The 19,530-nt window shown below is 39.3% G+C and overlaps 1 protein-coding gene and 1 long non-coding RNA gene across 2 annotated transcripts in view; one reads left to right on the forward strand and one right to left on the reverse strand.

Annotated features, from left to right (window-relative positions):
* The window catches only part of ATAD2 (ATPase family AAA domain containing 2), an 87,828-nt gene that overhangs the window by 60,000 nt on the left and 8,298 nt on the right, over positions 1 to 19,530 (forward strand). The window contains exons 23-25 of the mRNA XM_072603154.1: positions 10,985 to 11,107; positions 11,637 to 11,792; positions 13,660 to 14,058. Of these exons, the coding sequence (XP_072459255.1) occupies positions 10,985 to 11,107; positions 11,637 to 11,792; positions 13,660 to 14,058 (678 nt within the window). The remainder of the gene's footprint in view (positions 1 to 10,984; positions 11,108 to 11,636; positions 11,793 to 13,659; positions 14,059 to 19,530) is intronic.
* LOC140500546 (uncharacterized) overlaps positions 1 to 19,530 on the reverse strand; it is a 76,530-nt gene that overhangs the window by 21,870 nt on the left and 35,130 nt on the right. The window contains exon 2 of the long non-coding RNA XR_011965784.1: positions 15,007 to 15,074. This is a non-coding gene — a long non-coding RNA (uncharacterized lncRNA). The remainder of the gene's footprint in view (positions 1 to 15,006; positions 15,075 to 19,530) is intronic.

The raw sequence follows: 19,530 nt of genomic DNA on the forward strand, positions 1-19,530 counted from the left end.
CCTGAATTAAAATGGTATAGGGAGAAGGACAGAGATATATTCAGAGTTTCAGTAATAAGACCTAGCATCTGATTGACATGTAGTGTGAAGGAAGAGAAATAAGTACAGGATGTCTCTGAACTTCCTGAACCTGCCTTACTGAGATGGTTAGGTAAGTGGGAAGGAGACTCAGGGAAAAGGGGGGAATATGTACATGAAGAATTAGAGGTGTTGAGGGGAAGTATGGAAGGAAGCTGACTGTATAACTCTAGAGATAGATTCAAGCTGAATAGCTAGACCTCAGTCATTTCTGTAAAAATAATTGTCAACTTGATCAAGTCAAGGTACATTTAGAGAGAAAAAGAGCATCTGGGGACATTGGCACTTGGCTGATGGGACATTGATGATCTGGTCAAAGGGATTAAAGAAAGCATGACCAGTCAGATAGTAGGAGAGCCAGAATCAGAAGAGCTCTTTGTCGTATAAGCCATGGGACAAAAGACTGTCTAGAGGGAGTAGATAACAGGAAAAAAGCTGCAAAAAGATCGGAAGGATGAAGATTGAGGAAAGTCTATGGAGTTTAACAGTTAAAAGATAATTAGTAACATTTGAGAGAAATTTCAGTAGATTCAAAAGGCAGATATCAAGGGGCTGAGAAGTGAGCAGGGAGTGAGAAAGCAGCTATTGTAGATTCTTTACTGGAGTTTGTCAGTAAAGAGACAAGGGCTAGGAGGTAATAACTTGAAGGAATGTCTCATCACATGAAAGTTTAAAGACAGGAAACCTGATTATGTGTCTATCCAACGGGAAAAGTTGCTCGATTGAGAAGATTCAGGAGGAGATGAAAGGGGCTAATTCCTAGAAAAGACTGCAAAGGGATGATGCAATCAAAGACTTATATGAAAGAGAGTTGTGGCTAGGAAAAATGCCACCTCTTTGTTAGAGATTGAAGCAAAGATTGAGGGGATGGATTAACATGAGGAAGGGTTTTTAGGTCTGGAGAAATGAGGAAGTTCACATGTATGGCTTCTTTTTTGGTAAAGTTATCTGCTAAGATGGAGTAGGAGTGGCCTTAGAGAACTGAGGAAAAGATTTGAAAAACCTGCTATAGGAAGTAGTGATAGAGAAAGATAAAAGGATTGTTTCTCATTGTCCAGTTGAAATTTAATAGCATGAATTTGTAATGAACCTATTTAGCATGGCTTCCTCACATTCACCTGTAAAGTAACCAAGGGGTCTTAAACCTATTGGTGAGTTGAGAGGACGTCTACCCCAAGCACCTGAAGACTTCCCCTGGTGGAATGGGCAGATGAGAACAGTTTATTCCAATAACCATGGAGGTTGCAGAAGCAGGTGCTGTGGAGTGCTTATAGGGTGATTAGACATCAAAGATATCAAAGTCATCCACTGTATCCCAAGCCATCATCAGTCATCTTGACTTTGTCTTGCTATTGGACTTAGGACTCTGGAAGAGAGTGAGACCAACAACTTCTTGCGACTCTGCCTTAGTCCAATTTATGCATGAATCAAAACATTATCACCCATACCATTTTACCATTTTTACCCATCTTAACGTCCTTTGATGACAGGCAAGTGAGAAAGTAGGTGCAGATATATTGGGAGCTGTGATCACAACCTTGCACACAGGCGGCCCAGGTCATAGAGTCATCTTCTCACTGAATTGAAGCAGCAGTAGGATTGGACAGCCCCTTGGGTGTCTGAGTAGCAAAAGGGGCTAGAAAAGGTGCCCTAAAAATTATCTGCTTTACCAAATCTTCCCTGTTTACTGCAGAAAGTGTGGATCCCCCCATGTGATCAAAACACAAAAATGTGTATAAAAACTTGTGCAAAGATGATTCCCCTTGCCATCAGTATATGGAATGTGCACATTTATGGACAACAGAAAAATCCAGTGGATCTGAAAGATGAACAGCTATTGTGAGAGAACTCAGCAAGTACTGCATCCAAATAGCAGCCCTGAATGAAACAAGGCTGGCAAATGAAGTCCGGCTTACTAAAGTTGAGGCTGGACATGAGTTTTTTTGGAGTGATTATTGAAATGAGGAGTGCTATGAAAATAGTACCAAATTTGAAATCAAAACTAATCTAGTCAACAAGTTCATAGGCCTACCAAAAGGAGTGAACAACAGACTCTTAACAATGTAATTGGCACTTGCAGGAAAATGTATCATCATCAGTGCATATGCTCCCATCATAATGAATGCTGCTGAGATCAGAGAAAAATTTTTATGAAGACCTGGAGACCATTGTTAGAAGATAAGCTTATAATTCTGAGTGACTTTAGTGCAAGAGCAGGCACAGATTACCAGACATAGCAGGGAGTCTTTGGGAGGAATGGAATCAGCAACACAATGGTCACTTACTACTGAAGACTTGTATCTCGTGATCTCATTACCAACACAGTCTTCCATTTACATCTAAATGCGGTAAAACTTTGTGGATGCACCCTCACAGCATACAGGATGTGAGAGTGATGAAGGCAGTGTGTGGCTCAGAGTGCTAGACCAATCATAGACTTATCCTCTCCAAGCTAAATATTCCCATTCAGTAAAAACTGCAGCCCCAAGGCAAGACAACTATCAGAAGACTTAAAGTCAATAGACCAGAGTGCTTCTCTGAGTGGGAGTAGTTCATTGCTAACTTGGAGAGAAAGCTGTGCCAGCACATCCAACAGTGGAGAGAAAAAGAAGTGCAGTTTTTAGAGATTTGGTGTACAGAACTGCATTTACTCATCTAGGTCAGAACATTCACAAACATCAAGACCGGTTTGATAAAAGTGATAGGGAAATTGAGAACCTATTAAATGAAAAATGACAACTCCATAGGGTTTATCAGCAATATAGTTCATCCATCTCTAAGAAGACTGCATTTAACTCCATCAAAAGTAAGATACAAGCAAAGCTTAGAGAGAAGCAGGATTCTTGGCTCAGTAAAAAGGTAGATGAAATTCAGTTTTACACTGATAGTAATAGGCTATGTATGGGCCAAAGATCTATGGTGCTTCTCAACTACTCAGTGCTGATGGAACCACACATTGATGTGTGAGGACATGATCCTGGAGAGATGGGCTAAATACTTCCACAGTATTCTCAACAGAGGGGCAGAGCCAAGATGGCAGAGTAGGAAGACGCACATACACATAGCTCCGAACCCACAGCCCATAGAACATCTGTAAAAAAGAACCCCAGGCGAATTCTGGCCCTGCAGTGGCTGAGCGGGCACCGAGAGGAGCAGATCCGAGCAGGCTTCAAGGACGGAATCTCCAGCGGCCGCGCGGGTCCCTCCACCCACAGGTGACGGGGGTCGATGAGAGGGTCTCTTTGGCGGGTCGAGAGGGGAGTGAGGTGCCTCCATAACTCAGGCCCCCTCGGGAGGCAGCAGCTGAGGCGGGAGCAGACTGGGGCTCCCCAAGCAGGCAGGAGCTCAGATCCATTGTTGAAGGTCTCTGCATAAACCCCCTGAGGGAACTGAGGCCATGAGGCGGCCCTGCCCCCACCTGAGCACCTGAACTTAATCTCACACTGAATAGCAGCCCCACCCCCACCAAAAGCCCTGAGGCTGGAGAGCAGCATTTGAATCTCAGACCCCAAGCGCTGGCTGGGTGGATCTGGAGGCCAAGTGGGTGTGAAGTGAATATTCAGAAGGCAAGTCACTGGCTGGGAAAATGCCCAGAAAAGGTAAAAGAAATAAGACTATAGAAGGTTACTTTCTTGGCGAACAGGCATTTCCTCCCTTCCTTTCTGATGAGGAAGAACAATGCTTACCATCAGGGAAAGACACAGAAGTCAAGGCTTCTGTATCCCAGCCCACTCAATGGGCTCAGGCCATGGAAGAGCTCAAAAAGGATTTTGAAAATCAAGTTAGAGAGGTGGAGGAAAAGCTGGGAAGAGAAATGAGAGATGCAAAACAAGCATGTAAAGCAGGTCAACACCTTGCTAAAGGAGACCCAAAAAATGCTGAAGAAAATAACACCTTGAAAAACAGGCTAACTCAAGTGGCAAAAGAGGGTCAAAAAGCCAATGAGGAGAAGAATGCTTTCAAAAGCAGAATTAGCCAAATGGAAAAGGAGGTTCAAAAGCTCACTGAAGAAAATAGTTCTTTCAAAATTAGAATGGAACAGATGGAGGCTAATGACTTTATGAGAAACCAAGAAATCACAAAATAAAACCAAAAGAATGAAAAAATGGAAGATAATGTGAAATATCTCATTGGAAAAACAACTGACCTGGAAAATAGATCCAGGAGAGACAACTTAAAAATTATGGGACTACCTGAAAGCCTTGATCAAAAAAAGAGCCTAGACCTCATTTTTCATGAAATTGTCAAGGAAAACTGCCCTGAGATTCTAGAACCAGAGGGCAAAATAAGTATTCAAGGAATCCACCAATCACCTCCTGAAAGAGATCCAAAAAGAGAAACTCCTAGGAACATTGTGGCCAAATTCCAGAGTTCCCTGGTCAAGGAGAAAATATTGCAGGCAGCTAGAAAGAAACAATTCAAGTATTGTGGAAATACAATCAGGATAACACAAGATCTAGCAGCTTCTACATTAAGAGACTGAAGGGCATGGAATAGGATATTCCAGAAGTCAAAGGAACTAGGACTAAAACCAAGAATCACCTACCCAGCAAAACTGAGTATAATACTTCAGGGGAAAAAAATGGTCGTTCAATGAAACAGAGGACTTTCAAGCATTCTTGATGAAAAGACCAGAGCTGAAAAGAAAATTTGACTTTCAAATACAAGAATGAAGAGAAGCATGAAAAGGTAAACAGCAAAGAGAAGTCATAAGGGACTTACTAAAGTTGAACTGTTTACATTCCTACATGGAAAGACAATATTTGTAACTCTTGAAACTTTTCAGTATCTGGGTACTGGGTGGGATTACACACACACACATAGAGACAGTGCACAGAGTGAATTGAAGAGGATGGGATTATATCTTAAAAAAATGAAATCAAGCAGTGAAAGAGAAATATATTGGGAGGAGAAAGGGAGAAATGGAATAGGGCAAATTATCTCTCATAAAAGAGGCAAGCAAAAGACTTATTAGTGGAGGGATAAAGACGGGAGGTGAGAGAAAAACATGAAGTTTACTCTAATCACATTCCACTAAAGGAAGGAATAAAATGTACACTCATTCTGGTATGAAAACCTATCTTACAATACAGGAAAGTGGGGGAGAAGGGGATAAGCAGGGTGGGGGGGATGATGGAAGGGAGGGCAATGGGAGGAGGGAGCAATTTGAAGTCAACACTTGGGGAGGGAACAGGATCAAAAGAGAGAATAGAAGCAATGAGGGGCAGGACAGGATGGAGGGAAATAAAGTTAGTCTTACACAACACGACTATTATGGAAGTCATTTGCAAAAACTACACATATATGGCCTATATTGAATTGCTTGCCTTCCAAAGGGAATGGGTGGGGAGGGAGGGAGGTAAAGAAGTTGGAACTCAAAGTGTTAGGAACAACTGTTGAGTACTGTTCTTGCCACTGGGAGATAAGAAATACAGGTAAAGGGGTATAGAAAGTTATCTGGCCCTACAGGACAAAAGAGAAGATGGAGACAAGGGCAGAGAGGGATGACAGAAGAGAGAGCACATTGGTGATAGGGGCAATTAGAATGCTTGGTGTTTTGGGGTGGGGGGAGGGGACAAAAGGGGAAAAAATTTGGAACCCAAAATTTTGTGAAAATGAATGTTAAAAGTTAAATAAAATAAATAAATAAGAAAAAAAAAGGTATTCTCAACAGACTGTCGTCAATCAGTGCTAAAGGCATTGACCATATACCTCAAGTTGAAGTCAATCCCTCTCTGGCTGAATTTCCATCTGAGGAAGAGTTTTTGAATGCCATTAGGCTCTTCTCATGTGGCAAAGTTTCTAGTAGGGATTCTTTTCCAGCTGAAATTTACAAGGCCCTGGGGTCTGCTGCTCATTCAAAAGCTGACAATTTTCTGGGCTGTATGGCAAGAGGAGATATCCCCAAAGATTTCAAGGATGCCTCCTCTATTGTCACCTCAGTAAAGGAAAAGGAAATATGTTCTCTTGTGACAATCACAGGGTGGAGTCTATTTTCCTTAGTGCTAGCAAGATTCTTGCCAGAGTTCTTATCTTTCACCTGGGAAGATGGTCATCTACCCAAGAGGCAATGAGGCTTCAGAAAGGGCTGAGCAATGGTCAATATGGTGTTTGCTGCCCAGTAACTCCAGGAGAAATGCTAGGTGCAGAACAGAGGTCTCTACTCAACATTCATGAACCTGCCCAAGGCCTTTGATACTGCCAGTCGTGAGGGCTTATGGAATATTAAGGCAAAATTCAGGTGCCTGGAGAAGTTCATCAGTATTTATTTATTTTATTTAACTTTTAACATTCATTTTCACAAAATTTTGGGTTCCAAATTTTCTCCCCTTTTGTCCCCTCCCCCCACCCCAAAACACCAAGCATTCTAATTGCCCCTATCACCAATGTGCTCTCTCTTCTGTCATCCCTCTCTGCCCTTGTCTCCATCTTCTCTTTTGTCCTGTAGGGCCAGATAACTTTCTATACCCCTTTACCTGTATTTCTTATCTCCCAGTGGCAAGAACAGTACTCAACAGTTGTTCCTAACACTTTGAGTTCCAACTTCTTTACCTCCCTCCCTCCCCACCCATTCCCTTTGGAAGGCAAGCAATTCAATATAGGCCATATATGTGTAGTTTTTGCAAATGACTTCCATAATAGTCGTGTTGTGTAAGACTAACTTTATTTCCCTCCATCCTGTCCTGCCCCTCATTGCTTCTATTCTCTCTTTTGATCCTGTTCCCTCCCCAAGTGTTGACTTCAAATTGCTCCCTCCTCCCATTGCCCTCCCTTCCATCATCCCCCCCACCCTGCTAATCCCCTTCTCCCCCACTTTCCTGTATTGTAAGATAGGTCCTTTAGTGGAATGTGATGAGAGTAAACTTCATGTTTTTCTCTCACCTCCCGTCTTTATCCCTCCACTAATAAGTCTTTTGCTTGCCTCTTTTATGAGAGATAATTTGCCCTATTCCATTTCTCCCTTTCTCCTCCCAATATATTTCTCTTTCACTGCTTGATTTCATTTTTTTAAGATATAATCCCATCCTCTTCAATTCACTCTGTGCACTGTCTCTATGTGTGTGTGTGTAATCCCACCCAGTACCCAGATACTGAAAAGTTTCAAGAGTTACAAATATTGTCTTTCCATGTAGGAATGTAAACAGTTCAACTTTAGTAAGTCCCTTATGACTTCTCTTTGCTGTTTACCTTTTCATGCTTCTCTTCATTCTTGTATTTGAAAGTCAAATTTTCTTTTCAGCTCTGGTCTTTTCATCAAGAATGCTTGAAAGTCCTCTGTTTCATTGAACGACCATTTTTTTCCCCTGAAGTATTATACTCAGTTTTGCTGGGTAGGTGATTCTTGGTTTTAGTCCTAGTTCCTTTGACTTCTGGAATATCCTATTCCATGCCCTTCAGTCTCTTAATGTAGAAGCTGCTAGATCTTGTGTTATCCTGATTGTATTTCCACAATACTTGAATTGTTTCTTTCTAGCTGCCTGCAATATTTTCTCCTTGACCAGGGAACTCTGGAATTTGGCCACAATGTTCCTAGGAGTTTCTCTTTTTGGATCTCTTTCAGGAGGTGATTGGTGGATTCCTTGAATACTTATTTTGCCCTCTGGTTCTAGAATCTCAGGGCAGTTTTCCTTGACAATTTCATGAAAAATGAGGTCTAGGCTCTTTTTTTGATCAAGGCTTTCAGGTAGTCCCATAATTTTTAAGTTGTCTCTCCTGGATCTATTTTCCAGGTCAGTTGTTTTTCCAATGAGATATTTCACATTATCTTCCATTTTTTCATTCTTTTGGTTTTATTTTGTGATTTCTTGGTTTCTCATAAAGTCATTAGCCTCCATCTGTTCCATTCTAATTTTGAAAGAACTATTTTCTTCAGTGAGCTTTTGAACCTCCTTTTCCATTTGGCTAATTCTGCTTTTGAAAGCATTCTTCTCCTCATTGGCTTTTTGACCCTCTTTTGCCACTTGAGTTAGCCTGTTTTTCAAGGTGTTATTTTCTTCAGCATTTTTTGGGTCTCCTTTAGCAAGGTGTTGACCTGCTTTACATGTTTGTTTTGCATCTCTCATTTCTCTTCCCAGCTTTTCCTCCACCTCTCTAACTTGATTTTCAAAATCCTTTTTGAGCTCTTCCATGGCCTGAGCCCATTGAATATTTATTCTGGATGTTTGGGATACAGAAGCCTTGACTTCTGTGTCTTTCCCTGATGGTAAGCATTGTTCTTCCTCATCTGAAAGGATGGGAGGAGATATCTGTTCACCAAGAAAGTAATCTTCTATGGTCTTATTTTTTTTCCCTTTTCTGGGCATTTCCCAGCCAGTGACTTGACTTCTGAGTGCCCTCTCCACACCCACCTCACCTCCAGATCCACCCAGCCAGCGCTTGGGGTCTGAAATTCAAGTGCTGCTTCCCAGCCTCAGGGCTTTTGGCAGGGGTGGGGCTGCTATTCAGTGTGAGATTAAGTTCAGGTGCTCAGGTAGGGGCAGGGCCACCACTTGGGGCTCTGTTCCCTCAGGGGGTTTATGTGGAGACCTTCAGCAATGAATGTGGGCTCCTGCCTGCTGCGGGAGCCCCTGTCTGCTGCTGCCTCCTGAGGGGCCTCAAGCCATGGAGATACCCCACTCCCCTTTCGGCGAGCCAAAAAGACTCTCTCACTCACCCCTGGCACCTGTAGGTGGAGGGACCTGTGCAGACACTGGAGATTCCGTCCCTGAAGCCTGCTGGGATCTGCTGATCTCGGTGCCGCGCGGCCAAGGCAGGGCTGGGCTCTGCTCTGGGTCCGGTGCACGACAGACCTTTGGTGTCTGTTTTTTAGGGCTCTCTGGAACAGAAATCTCCACTCTGTTGTTCTGTGGCTCCCGCTGCTCCAGAATTTGTTGGGAGTTCTTCTTTACAGATATTTTATGGGCTATGGGTTCAGAGCTAGCATATGTGTATCTTTCTACTCCGCCATCTTGGGCCCCCCCCAAGTTCATCAGTATCGTACATTAGTTTCATGACAGCAGGTTTGCCCAGGTTGTGGATAATGTATGATGTTCTTGAGCTTTCCCAATCTTCAATGGAGTGAAGCAAGGCTTGCTCCCATCCTTTTTAGCAAATTTTCAAGAATATTGTCACATGCCTTCAGTGAGGAAGAACATAGCATCAAGGTCAGCTATCACACTGATGGTAATCTACTTAACTTGAAAAGGCCACAAGCCAAGACTAAAGTGGAGGGAGAGTTGGTGCATGATTGTTTGTTCACAGATGATTACACACTCAGTGCAACCTCTGAAGTTGAGATGTAGCAGAATATGGATAGATTCTCTGATGCTTGTGCTAATTTTGGCCTGACAACACCAAGAAAAAACAGGTGTTCCATTAGCCAGCATCACACCATCCATCCATGCATGGAACTGTTGGTTACAGCAAATGGGGAAGTTTTGAATACTGTGGACATTCTCTTATCTTGGCAGTATATTTTTCAGGGGTATACACATTGATAATGAGGTTGGTGCATGCATTGCCAGAGGTAGCTTATTGTTCGGGAGGCTCTGAAGGAAAATGTGGGATAGAAGAGATTTTAGACTGCCTATGAAACAGAAGGTCTACAGAGTCGTTGTCCTGACCTCATAGTTGAATGCCTGTGGAACCTGGTCAGTACACCTGTGCCATGCCAGGAAACTAAATTGCTTCCATTTGAATTGTCTTAGGAAAATTCTAAAGATTTCCTGGCAAGGTAAGGTATTAGATACTGAGGTTCTTTCTTGAGCTAAACTGCCAAGCATTCAAACTCTTCTGTAGAGAGTGCAACTGATGGAATGGCCACGTTGTTCAAATACCAAACATACATTTGCCAAAAAGACAATTTTATGGGGAAGTCACACAAGGAAGGTGCTCACATGGTGGTCAGAAGAAGCGATGCAAAGGCATTCTCAAGGTCCTTATAAAGAACTTTGGCAATTGTATGACCCGGGAGATAGTGGCAAAGGACCACTGAGCATGGTACTCTTGCATCAAAGAAGGTGCTGGGTTTAACTGTAGTTCTGGGTATACAATTGCATAATTGTAGTGGCTCCAAAAAAATGTGAGATGCACAAATTAAGAGACATCTCCACCCCAAACATTCATATGGACTATTTGTGCCCAACCTATGGTAGAACTTTCTGAGCTCTTACTGGTCTAATTAGCCACAGTTGAACATACTGTACCTTGACTCTAACACAGTAATGTTATTTTGGTCCTCTTAACAAAGAGTAACAGTCCATCTATTTCACAACCCAGAAAAAGGCAGATACTGTTGGTGACCCAAAGTTGAAATTAGAGCAATGCATAGTGGAATAATTCAAGGATAAAGCACATTGCATGTGCATGGTTCATCTGTTTAAATCTAGAGTTAAGACTGAAATGAATAAAGTGAAGGTAGAGCTGGCCTGGCCATGTCCTGAATCAGATGAAAGGGACTGAGGATGAAAAATAGATTAGAAAACTGAAGCAGAAAAGATACGTAGACAGTAGAAAATTATAAAGAGGAATTTCAGGATTTAAGTTCATAGAGGTTGTAGGTACAGTTTAGTTCTCCCACACCCTCACTCCATGTACATACACACTCTCTAGCTTTCACTTTTTTTTAGTGGATTTGAATCTTTGGTCATTCAGTTTTGAAATTGATATATCTAAATAGGGGGAAAATGAAGATAAAGTAGATTTAAGGAGGTTAGTATTTTCACAGTAAAATGCGGAAATTCATCATTCTAAAATTTATTAAAATTTTATTGACAGATATTTTTGACACCTGTCCTTTACCCCATGACATGGCCAGGTGAAATTCCATAAATTAAGTAGTGTTCAGAAATAAATCATCCAAGTAGATTTTGATCTTGGTGAATAATAAAAATAGAAAGCAGTACTAAAGATTGTCTTTACTTTTCAGATCGACTTATCAGACACAGAGCCTGTACTCTAAGAGATACTGCCTATGCAATAATTAAAGAAGAGCTTGATGAAGATTTTGAACAGCTATGTGAAGAAATTCAGGAGTCTCGAAAAAAGAGAGGTAAGAAATTTTTTTTATATCAGAAAAATGCACTAATAAGGTTTTAGGTAGTTTTCTAGTCCCTATAATGGTAATTTAAATGGGAAGATCTTTCCCATTCATTTATAGATCCATGTGACTTGCTTTAAATCACATGGAAGTCTAAGTTACATGTGGTGGGAGGAGCTTGCTGACTGAGTAGAACAGGAAGGGTGGAGAAGAACTTGGAGGAAGCTGGTGAGAGCAGTGAGGGTGGAGGAGAGGATACAGGCAGATACAGATAGGCTTGTGTTTGTGGAAAGGCCCCAGCAAGGGGGCTGGGAGACTTGGGAATGGCTTTGTCCCCTGCAGTGCTAATGTGTATTGATGTTTTGGGTACTGTGATGAATTTGGCTTTCTGGTATCTGAATAAATGTTTTTCTTCTGCCTTCTATATGGAGAGTCTGTTATACTTTATATACTATGCAGGCATATTCATAGTTGCTCTTGGTGCTGTGAATATTCCTTGGCGTTAAAGTGCTGAAGGTCCTGATTTCTTTCTTTTAATTAGGTTGCAGCTCTTCCAAATATGCACCATCTTACTATCATGTGATGCCAAAGCAAAGCACAACTTCTGTTGATGGTAAAAGATCAGACCCAGAACAGAGTGAAAAGCTGAAGATGCTCAATGCCCCTGTAGCCTGTAGTACTCCTTCACTTTATAATGGTAAAGACTCTTGGATTTTTTCTCTTTTTGTCTTTTTTTTTAACATCCTAAAAGAAACATGCAGTTTAAGATGTTTTAAAATGCAACACATAAATCAGAAACAACATTTAAAGCAGAATATTTCTAAGTGTTCAGTAAATACTTGCTGAATTTAAATAAAAATAATGGCCTCATTATAGTTTCTCTTTCCCCTAGAGATGATATAGTAGCACACCAGCCTATCTGTACTTGAATTCAAGAAAATGTAGTTCCGACACTTAAATTACTCAATGCAGTAGTAGATGTTGAGATCTGTGCAATATAAATCAGAGGAATAACTACATAAAAGAACTTGGATAAAATAATGGAAAAGATTCAAGGCAGAATGGTCACATCTAGCTGGGAAGATCAGGGAAGGTGGTTCCCAATCAGTTATTGAATCAACATTTATTAAGCACATGCTGTCTACCAGGCACTGTGGGTACAAAGAAAGGAAAATGACAAACCGCAAAGGAACTCACAATCTAATAGAGGAGATAATAAACAGATATGTATAAATCAGCTATGTCCAAGATGGGAAATAAATAAGAGGGAATACTAAGGGAAATTAGGCAAGACTTCCTATAGAAGGTTAGATAAAACTGGGAGGCACAGATGAGGAAGGAAAGCACCTTTGACAGTAGGGGACAACAAAAGAAAATCCACAGAAGTGTCTTGTTTGTGGAACAGCCAGGAGGCTGGTTTCCCTAGATTGAAGAGCACATGTCAGGGAGTAAAGTGTGTTAGGACTGTAAAGGTAGGACAGGATGGATTGTGACAAGCTTTGAATACCAAATAGGATTTCATATTTGATCCCAGAAGCAATAGGGAGCAACTAGAGTTTGAATAGAAAGATGTCATGATCAGGCCTATACTAATCTGAGATCATAACAGGTAAAATGTGAAGGTGTTGGGTATGGGGGACAAAAAGCACAGGGGAGACACTGAAAACTGTCAAGTCAAGGAATAAAGTACTCCAGTTTATCCTAAGCAGAGGTTCTTAACTCAGAATAATATTTTAAATGTGTAAAACATAGAATTACAAAGGAAACTAATTATAATGAACAATTGTTATCAAAGTGCATAAAAACCAGTTTTCAGATTCATTCACAGTGATATGTAATTATCTACCTTGACTAAACCATTTAGTTAGATACATGTTAGAAGTTGTTGCCTGAAGCTGCCAGAGATGAGTGGTAATGGTAGGTATGGGGACTAGAAGCTGTAAGGAGGAATGTCTATAAGGAATGAGAGTGATGGATAGGAGTTCACGATGAGCTGGAGGAGGAAATGGGGCTGCTGGGTGTAGCAAGAGATTCATCAGCTTTGGAGCCATTCCATTTGGAAACATAAGTCATATTCTAAGTTAAAGTTCTTTCATGCTATTAGATGTTGTGGCTGGAAGAAGTTTGGTTTGGTTTTGATCCTTGGGCGGGAACTGTGATTTTATTTGTATAAGGAGCTCCTAGTGAGAAATTCCTCTACCAAGGCAAATGAGCACCTTCTTTGCCATTTATATTCTTAAAGTTGTCTAGGGCAACAAATTGTGCTATTTCACACCAGAAGACTTAAATACATGCACTCCTGACATCAAGACCACCTTTTTATCAACTATATCATCTTACCTTTCATTAAATGTTTAGTATTCATTCATATACATAATTGTGGGACCCCACATAGTGATATCTTTCTACTATTACATTATTAAAATTCTATTTGTAAAGTGACTTGATTACTTTCTTTACTCCTAGTTTTGCCATGGAGAGTAGATGAGACAGTCTAGACTTGGAGGAAAATAGTTGATATTTGCCAATGGCTTTATTTTAATGCCCATTTTTGTCTTTGTTAGCTCCATCCAAGAAAAAGATTCGAAGAAAGAGTAAATGGTACTTTGGCACCATTAAAAAAAGAAGGAAGATTTCTCAAACCAAAGAAGATAGCAGAAATACAGAAGATGACAAAAATGAAAGTGATGGAGATCAAGAAAATCATGATACTAGTATAGATCATAATGAGGCTGAAGTCACAGGAGAGTCTTCAATGGAAGAAAATGAAAAGCAGCACAATGGTTCTGAAAATAAAATTGAGATGGAAAATAAAAGTCATTGTGATATTATTGTGTGTGAGCCTGAAAAGGAAACTAAGAAGACTGCAATAAATACAGAATTGAGAAAAGACAGGATAACTTGCAATGGAGAAATTACTAACTGTCAAATTACAGAATATTCTGAAGATGTTGAGGCAAAGGGTAAGTTGTTTTCCATTTAAGCATTTTTAAATTATGAAAATTAAAAAACAAGTGAGATAATAGTGAAAAAGAAAAATAATTAGCAGACAGTTTCACTTATATGCATCATATGATATGGTAAATTAATAAAGGAAGTTAATGGCATAATAAAAAAAGATTTTAAAATGAGTATTCCCCAGATCTCCCAGTTCAGTAATTCTGATATTAGAAGTTGTTGTTCAGTCATTTCAGTTAAGTCCAACTTCATGGCTGCATGGACCTCTCTCTCCATGGGATTTTCTTGGCAAAGATACTGGAGTGATTTACCATTTCCTTAAGCTCTAGTACCAAAGAGAGTTTAAGTGACTTGCCTACGGTAAGTGTTCTTAGACACAGTAAGTGTCTAAAGCAAGATTTAAACTCATGAAAATGAGGCTTTCTGATTCCAAGTCCAGTGCTATGTCCACTTCGCCACCTAGCTGCCCCTTCTTAAGATACTAAGAGCAAAAACAGGAATAGCCAAGAAAGGGAAGAAACGAATATTAAGCACCTACTTTATGCCAGATACCATATTAAGCACTCTACAAATATTATCTCATTTAATCCTCACAGCAGCCTTAGGAAGTACATGCTATTACTGTCCTCAGTTTACAGTTAAGGAAAATGAGTAGAGATTAAATGACTATCCCAGGGTTTACACAGCTATTTAGTGGGTGAGGCTGGATTTGAACTCAGGGCTTCCTGCCTCCAGGCCCAGTGCTCTATCTGCTAGTAACAATAATTAGCATTTATGTAGCACTTTCTGTGTGCTAGGCATTGAGCTAAGTGCTTTGCAATTATTCTATCATATAATCCTGGAAGCCTTTCCTCACACAAAACATGCCATCTCCCAACTCCCACACTAGCCCTGGAAGTTAGGTGTTGTCATCCTCATTTTACAGATGAGCCAAACAGATTAAAGGGACTTACCCAAGGTCACACAACTAGTGAGTGCCTGAAGTTGAATTTGAACTCAGGTCTCCTTGACTCCAAGAATTCTGAAATGAAAAAGATGTGATTTCACATATACTTCGTCCATTTTATTTCTGTGGTGAAAATACCAATTAACGTTTTAGAGTATTAAATAGTTGATTCAGGCAAAATGACTCATAATTAAGAAAGAGTCAGCAATTTCCCCACAAAATAAATTCAGCTATGAAGTTACGATGATTATTCCAGTATTGAATTATTCACATTAAATTCACTTTACCAAACTTAATCTTTTAACTATTTTGTTAAGCAACAATGCCTTTTTCTTTTATCTACTACTAGTAGGTCAAGAATAAGTTTAATGGTTTGTTTTTTAAAGTATACTTATTTTTATAAAGGAAGAAAATTTTGGATTCATTCTGAATAATATTGATATTAATCATATTGATAATCTTCATTGTTACCTATAGAAAAACTATACGTCTATAAACATACTCCTTTTACATTAAACCACTAATGACTACATTGTCTGACCATTCAGCCAGTTCTGTATCCATCTAATTATCATATAACCTACATGTCTCCAATTCCTTTATAAATAATTTAAGATTCTGTATCAGAATGTGACAGATCTTACACAATAAAATTCACAAGAAAGAATTCACACATCTGATCCATTTTATTAAAGCTAGAAAGGATTAACATATGAAAAAATGAAATAAACTTGTCTCCAAGTACTCATAGCTCTCACAAAAATGTCACATATTTCATCATAAAGAAGTCTTTAGTAAATTTTAAAAGGCAGAAATAATACAAAGTATGATTTCAGACAAGGCAGTATTTGTTTGAACAACTAATATATCAAAGTTGCTTCAAACAAAATAAAATAGTGTGTTAATGCTATTACTTTTTATGTCTACATTTTTGTGAGGAAAGTGATTTATAAACCTAAAACTAAGTTTCTGTTGTAGTTTATAGGATTATAGATTTCAGATCCTCAAGGGACCTTAGAGGCAAGGAGAAATTAAAGCTTGGAGAGAGCTTGACTGGAGTAATAGAAAATCTTTCAGCATGAGACTCGGGTCTTTCCCGACTCCAGGGTCTGTAACAGTTGCTAGGATTCAAGTTGCCCTACCTGAAAGCGTAGGTTGGAGACACACAGACAGACACACACACACACACAGACACACCCCTGTCATATAAAATCCTTTGGTGTTTATCCTCCATGCCTGGAATGTGCTCCCTCCTTGCGTTCTTCAACTTCTAGCTAAACTCTCACCTTTACCAGGAATCCTTTCCCCATTCCCCTGAATTCTAATATCTTCTGTTTATTATTTCCCATTTTTTCTGTATATATCTTGTACAGATTTTACATGTCTCCTTCATTACAGAGCTCCTTGAGCAATCACTACATTTTGCTTTTCTTTGTATCCCAGTACTTAGCATAGTGTCTGGTATTAGTGGTTCCTTATTAAATATTTGTTGATTAACTAACTTGTCCCGTCCCCACCTTCATTTCTCCTTTTGCCTGTCCTGTACCAAGCTTTTAATTTACTGAGATTAATTTGTCTTTCTAACTCTATTTCATGCATTCTTTTTGTCCCTTCTCTTTTTCCATCCAGGTCAAGCAAGTGATTCAAAATCTAATCTGCTATCCAAGTTTTATTAAATAACTTTCTTATTATTTTTCTAACCCTTTTCTAAGAAGTTTTGCTTTGTCCTTATTTCTCTTCCCTTCCAATTTTCTTGAATCTCCTTATAAATCTTTTCCTTTTTTTTTTCCCCTTTAATCTTTTTGACATACAGACCTAGTAGTGTCATTGCTGGGTCAAAAGGTATGTAGTTTTATAGCCTTTTGTGCATAGTTACAAATTGCCTTCCAGAATGGTTGAAGCATTTCACAGCTCCACCAACAATGCATCAGCGTACCAATTTTTTCCACATCCTCTCCAATATTTGTCATTTTTCTTGTATGTTGTATTAGCCAATCTGATAAGTGCAAGGTGCTGCCTCAAAGTTGTTTTAATTTGCATTTCTCTAATCAATGATTTAGAGCATTTTTTAATGTCACTATAGATAGTTTTGGTTTCTTCTGAAAACTGCTTCTCTCTTGACCATTTATCAATTGGGGAATGACTCAGTCTTATAATGAAACCTTTATCAGAGAAACTTGCAGTAAAAGTTTTTTTCCCCGTTATCTGCTTTCCTTCTAACCTTAGCTGCGTTGCTTTTGTTTGTACAAAACCTTTTAAATTTGATGTAATCAAAATTAGCCATTTTACATTCCGTAATGCTAGTCATCAGTTCTTCTCTTATCCATAGATTTGACAGGTAAACTATTCCATGCTCCCATAATTTTCTTTTGTATCACCCTAAATCATGTACCCATTTTAACCTTATCTTGGTATATGGTGTAAGATGTTGATCTGTACCTAATTTCTGCCAAACTATTTCCTGTTTTCCTGGCAATTTTTGTCAGCATAGTGAGTTCTTGTCCTCTAAGACTCACTCTGAGAAATAATAGATCATAAATGCTGGTAGCGTTCCATAGAATAAGTGTTGTGTGGTTGTAGTTGATCTCAGTCTCCTATCCTTCCCTTTTTGCTTTCCATGATCAGTTTCTGATCCTAATACCATGTTAGCTTATCTCTGGTACCACATCTTCTATCAGTCAGGGTGTTGGTGTCTCTTGGCAACTTAAATTCCCTTCCTTTAGATGGAATGCTGTTCAAGGAGGTACAATCCTTGTCCAGAGAAAGTGGTTCACTAATGTGAAAATTCCTTTCCTTGTGAAGCCAATTATTAAATCCCTATCTCTTACTGCAGACATACACCTTTACTATAAGAATGTTGTTTCCTAGTGTTTTCCTTCTCTTTCTATCACTTATTGAGAGACTTATAGAAACTATCCTAAGGAATTGGTAGAATTGTAAATCCACTCCCTGCTCTCTCTTAACTTATACTTACCTACTTTGTATTCTTGCCTACAAAAGATATTAACTTGATATAAGTAGTTAGTGAATTTAATCCCCTTTCACTTATTCTGATTGTTTAAATTCGCCTTAAATCTATAGATCCTTAGGTCCTTTTTTATTCTTGGGTGATGAAAATGTTCTTTTTTTAATCCCATAGATTTTTTTTTTTAATTTATAAACGACTGTAATTATTTAGTCCTGTCTTATATACTCATTTATTCTCCTTTACCTCTTGTATTCAGTTGCCAAATCTTGCCATTTCTACCTTTGACAATTTCTTTTGCATCAAATTCCTCTTCACTCATATAGTTACCACTTTATCTAATGCCACTGCTGTCACAGTAATTTTCTTTAAACATTGTTCTGACTGTGATACTTTCTATCCAGTTCTAGTGGCTTGCTAGAATAACCTATTAAATTCTCTGTATTCTAAAGTCCTACATAGCCTGACCCCAGCTATTTTTTCCAGCCTCATTGGATGTTGCTTCCCATCCTGTGTTCTGCAGTTTAACCAGATTGGCTTTCATTCTGTTTTTATATGTGTGGCACTCCATCTCCCATCTCTGTGCCTTCGCACTGGCTATCCCTCAAGCTTGGAATGTATTTCCCCCTGACCTTCACCTTTTTCTTAATGATGCAGCTCAGGTATCATCTCCATGAAACCTTTCCTGATCTCACTAACTACTGGTGCCCTCCTTAATTATTCTGTATACATTGGTATTTATTCACTTTATATTTATGCTGTGAATATTTCTATTGTACTTAATATCTTCCCAATTAGAACAAGCGCCCAGAGAGTAGGGATTGTTTATTGTGTGTACATTTTTCTCACTAGCATCTAGCACACTACCAGTTACATCGGTGCTTAGTAAATGTGCCGATTGAGTTATTGATTTTTCAAGTTAAGTAATCTGATCACCTCTGCTTTTCCTTTTAAACTTTTGTAGGCATTCATTCCTCAAATGCCAGTCAACCAGTAAGACATTTATTAAACGCAAACTATGTGCCAGGCACTATGCTAAGCTCTGGAGATACAAAAAATAAAGTCCCTGCCCTTAAGGAGTCCAGAATCCTATAGAGGAAGATGACACACAAAGGAAGCAGACTCGGTGGGAAGGGGAGGTATCTGTTACAGAGGCATGATGAAAAAGTTGAAAGGAGTAGGGAAATAAAAAGATAGCTGGCCTGGGTACCTCCTTAATGGGGGATGAGCTTGTCTCCCATCCATAGGAACAGAGGGAAATGATTACCTAGGAGTGAATCTCAAGGTTGATTCAGTCTTGGAGAACAAATTTCCTGATTATGAGGTGTTTCTCTTGTGTTGAATCTACTAGGTTCAAGTTTGTAGGATGTTATTTTGTGTTTAAAAAGTACTATTCCATTGTGTCTTGCAATTTCTCTTGAATGCTGAATAATTCACTTATTCAAATTTCCTTTTCTTTTCTCCAGTCTACTTTCATCTTCCTCTCTCTCCTAATCCTTCTTTACTGCTACCAGAATAATCTTCTCTGTAGATCTGATAATTGTATTCAAAAATCTTGACTGACTC

Source organism: Notamacropus eugenii, chromosome 4 (assembly GCF_028372415.1).
Source record: "Notamacropus eugenii isolate mMacEug1 chromosome 4, mMacEug1.pri_v2, whole genome shotgun sequence".
In the NCBI taxonomy this organism is placed as follows: Eukaryota; Metazoa; Chordata; class Mammalia; order Diprotodontia; family Macropodidae; genus Notamacropus; species Notamacropus eugenii.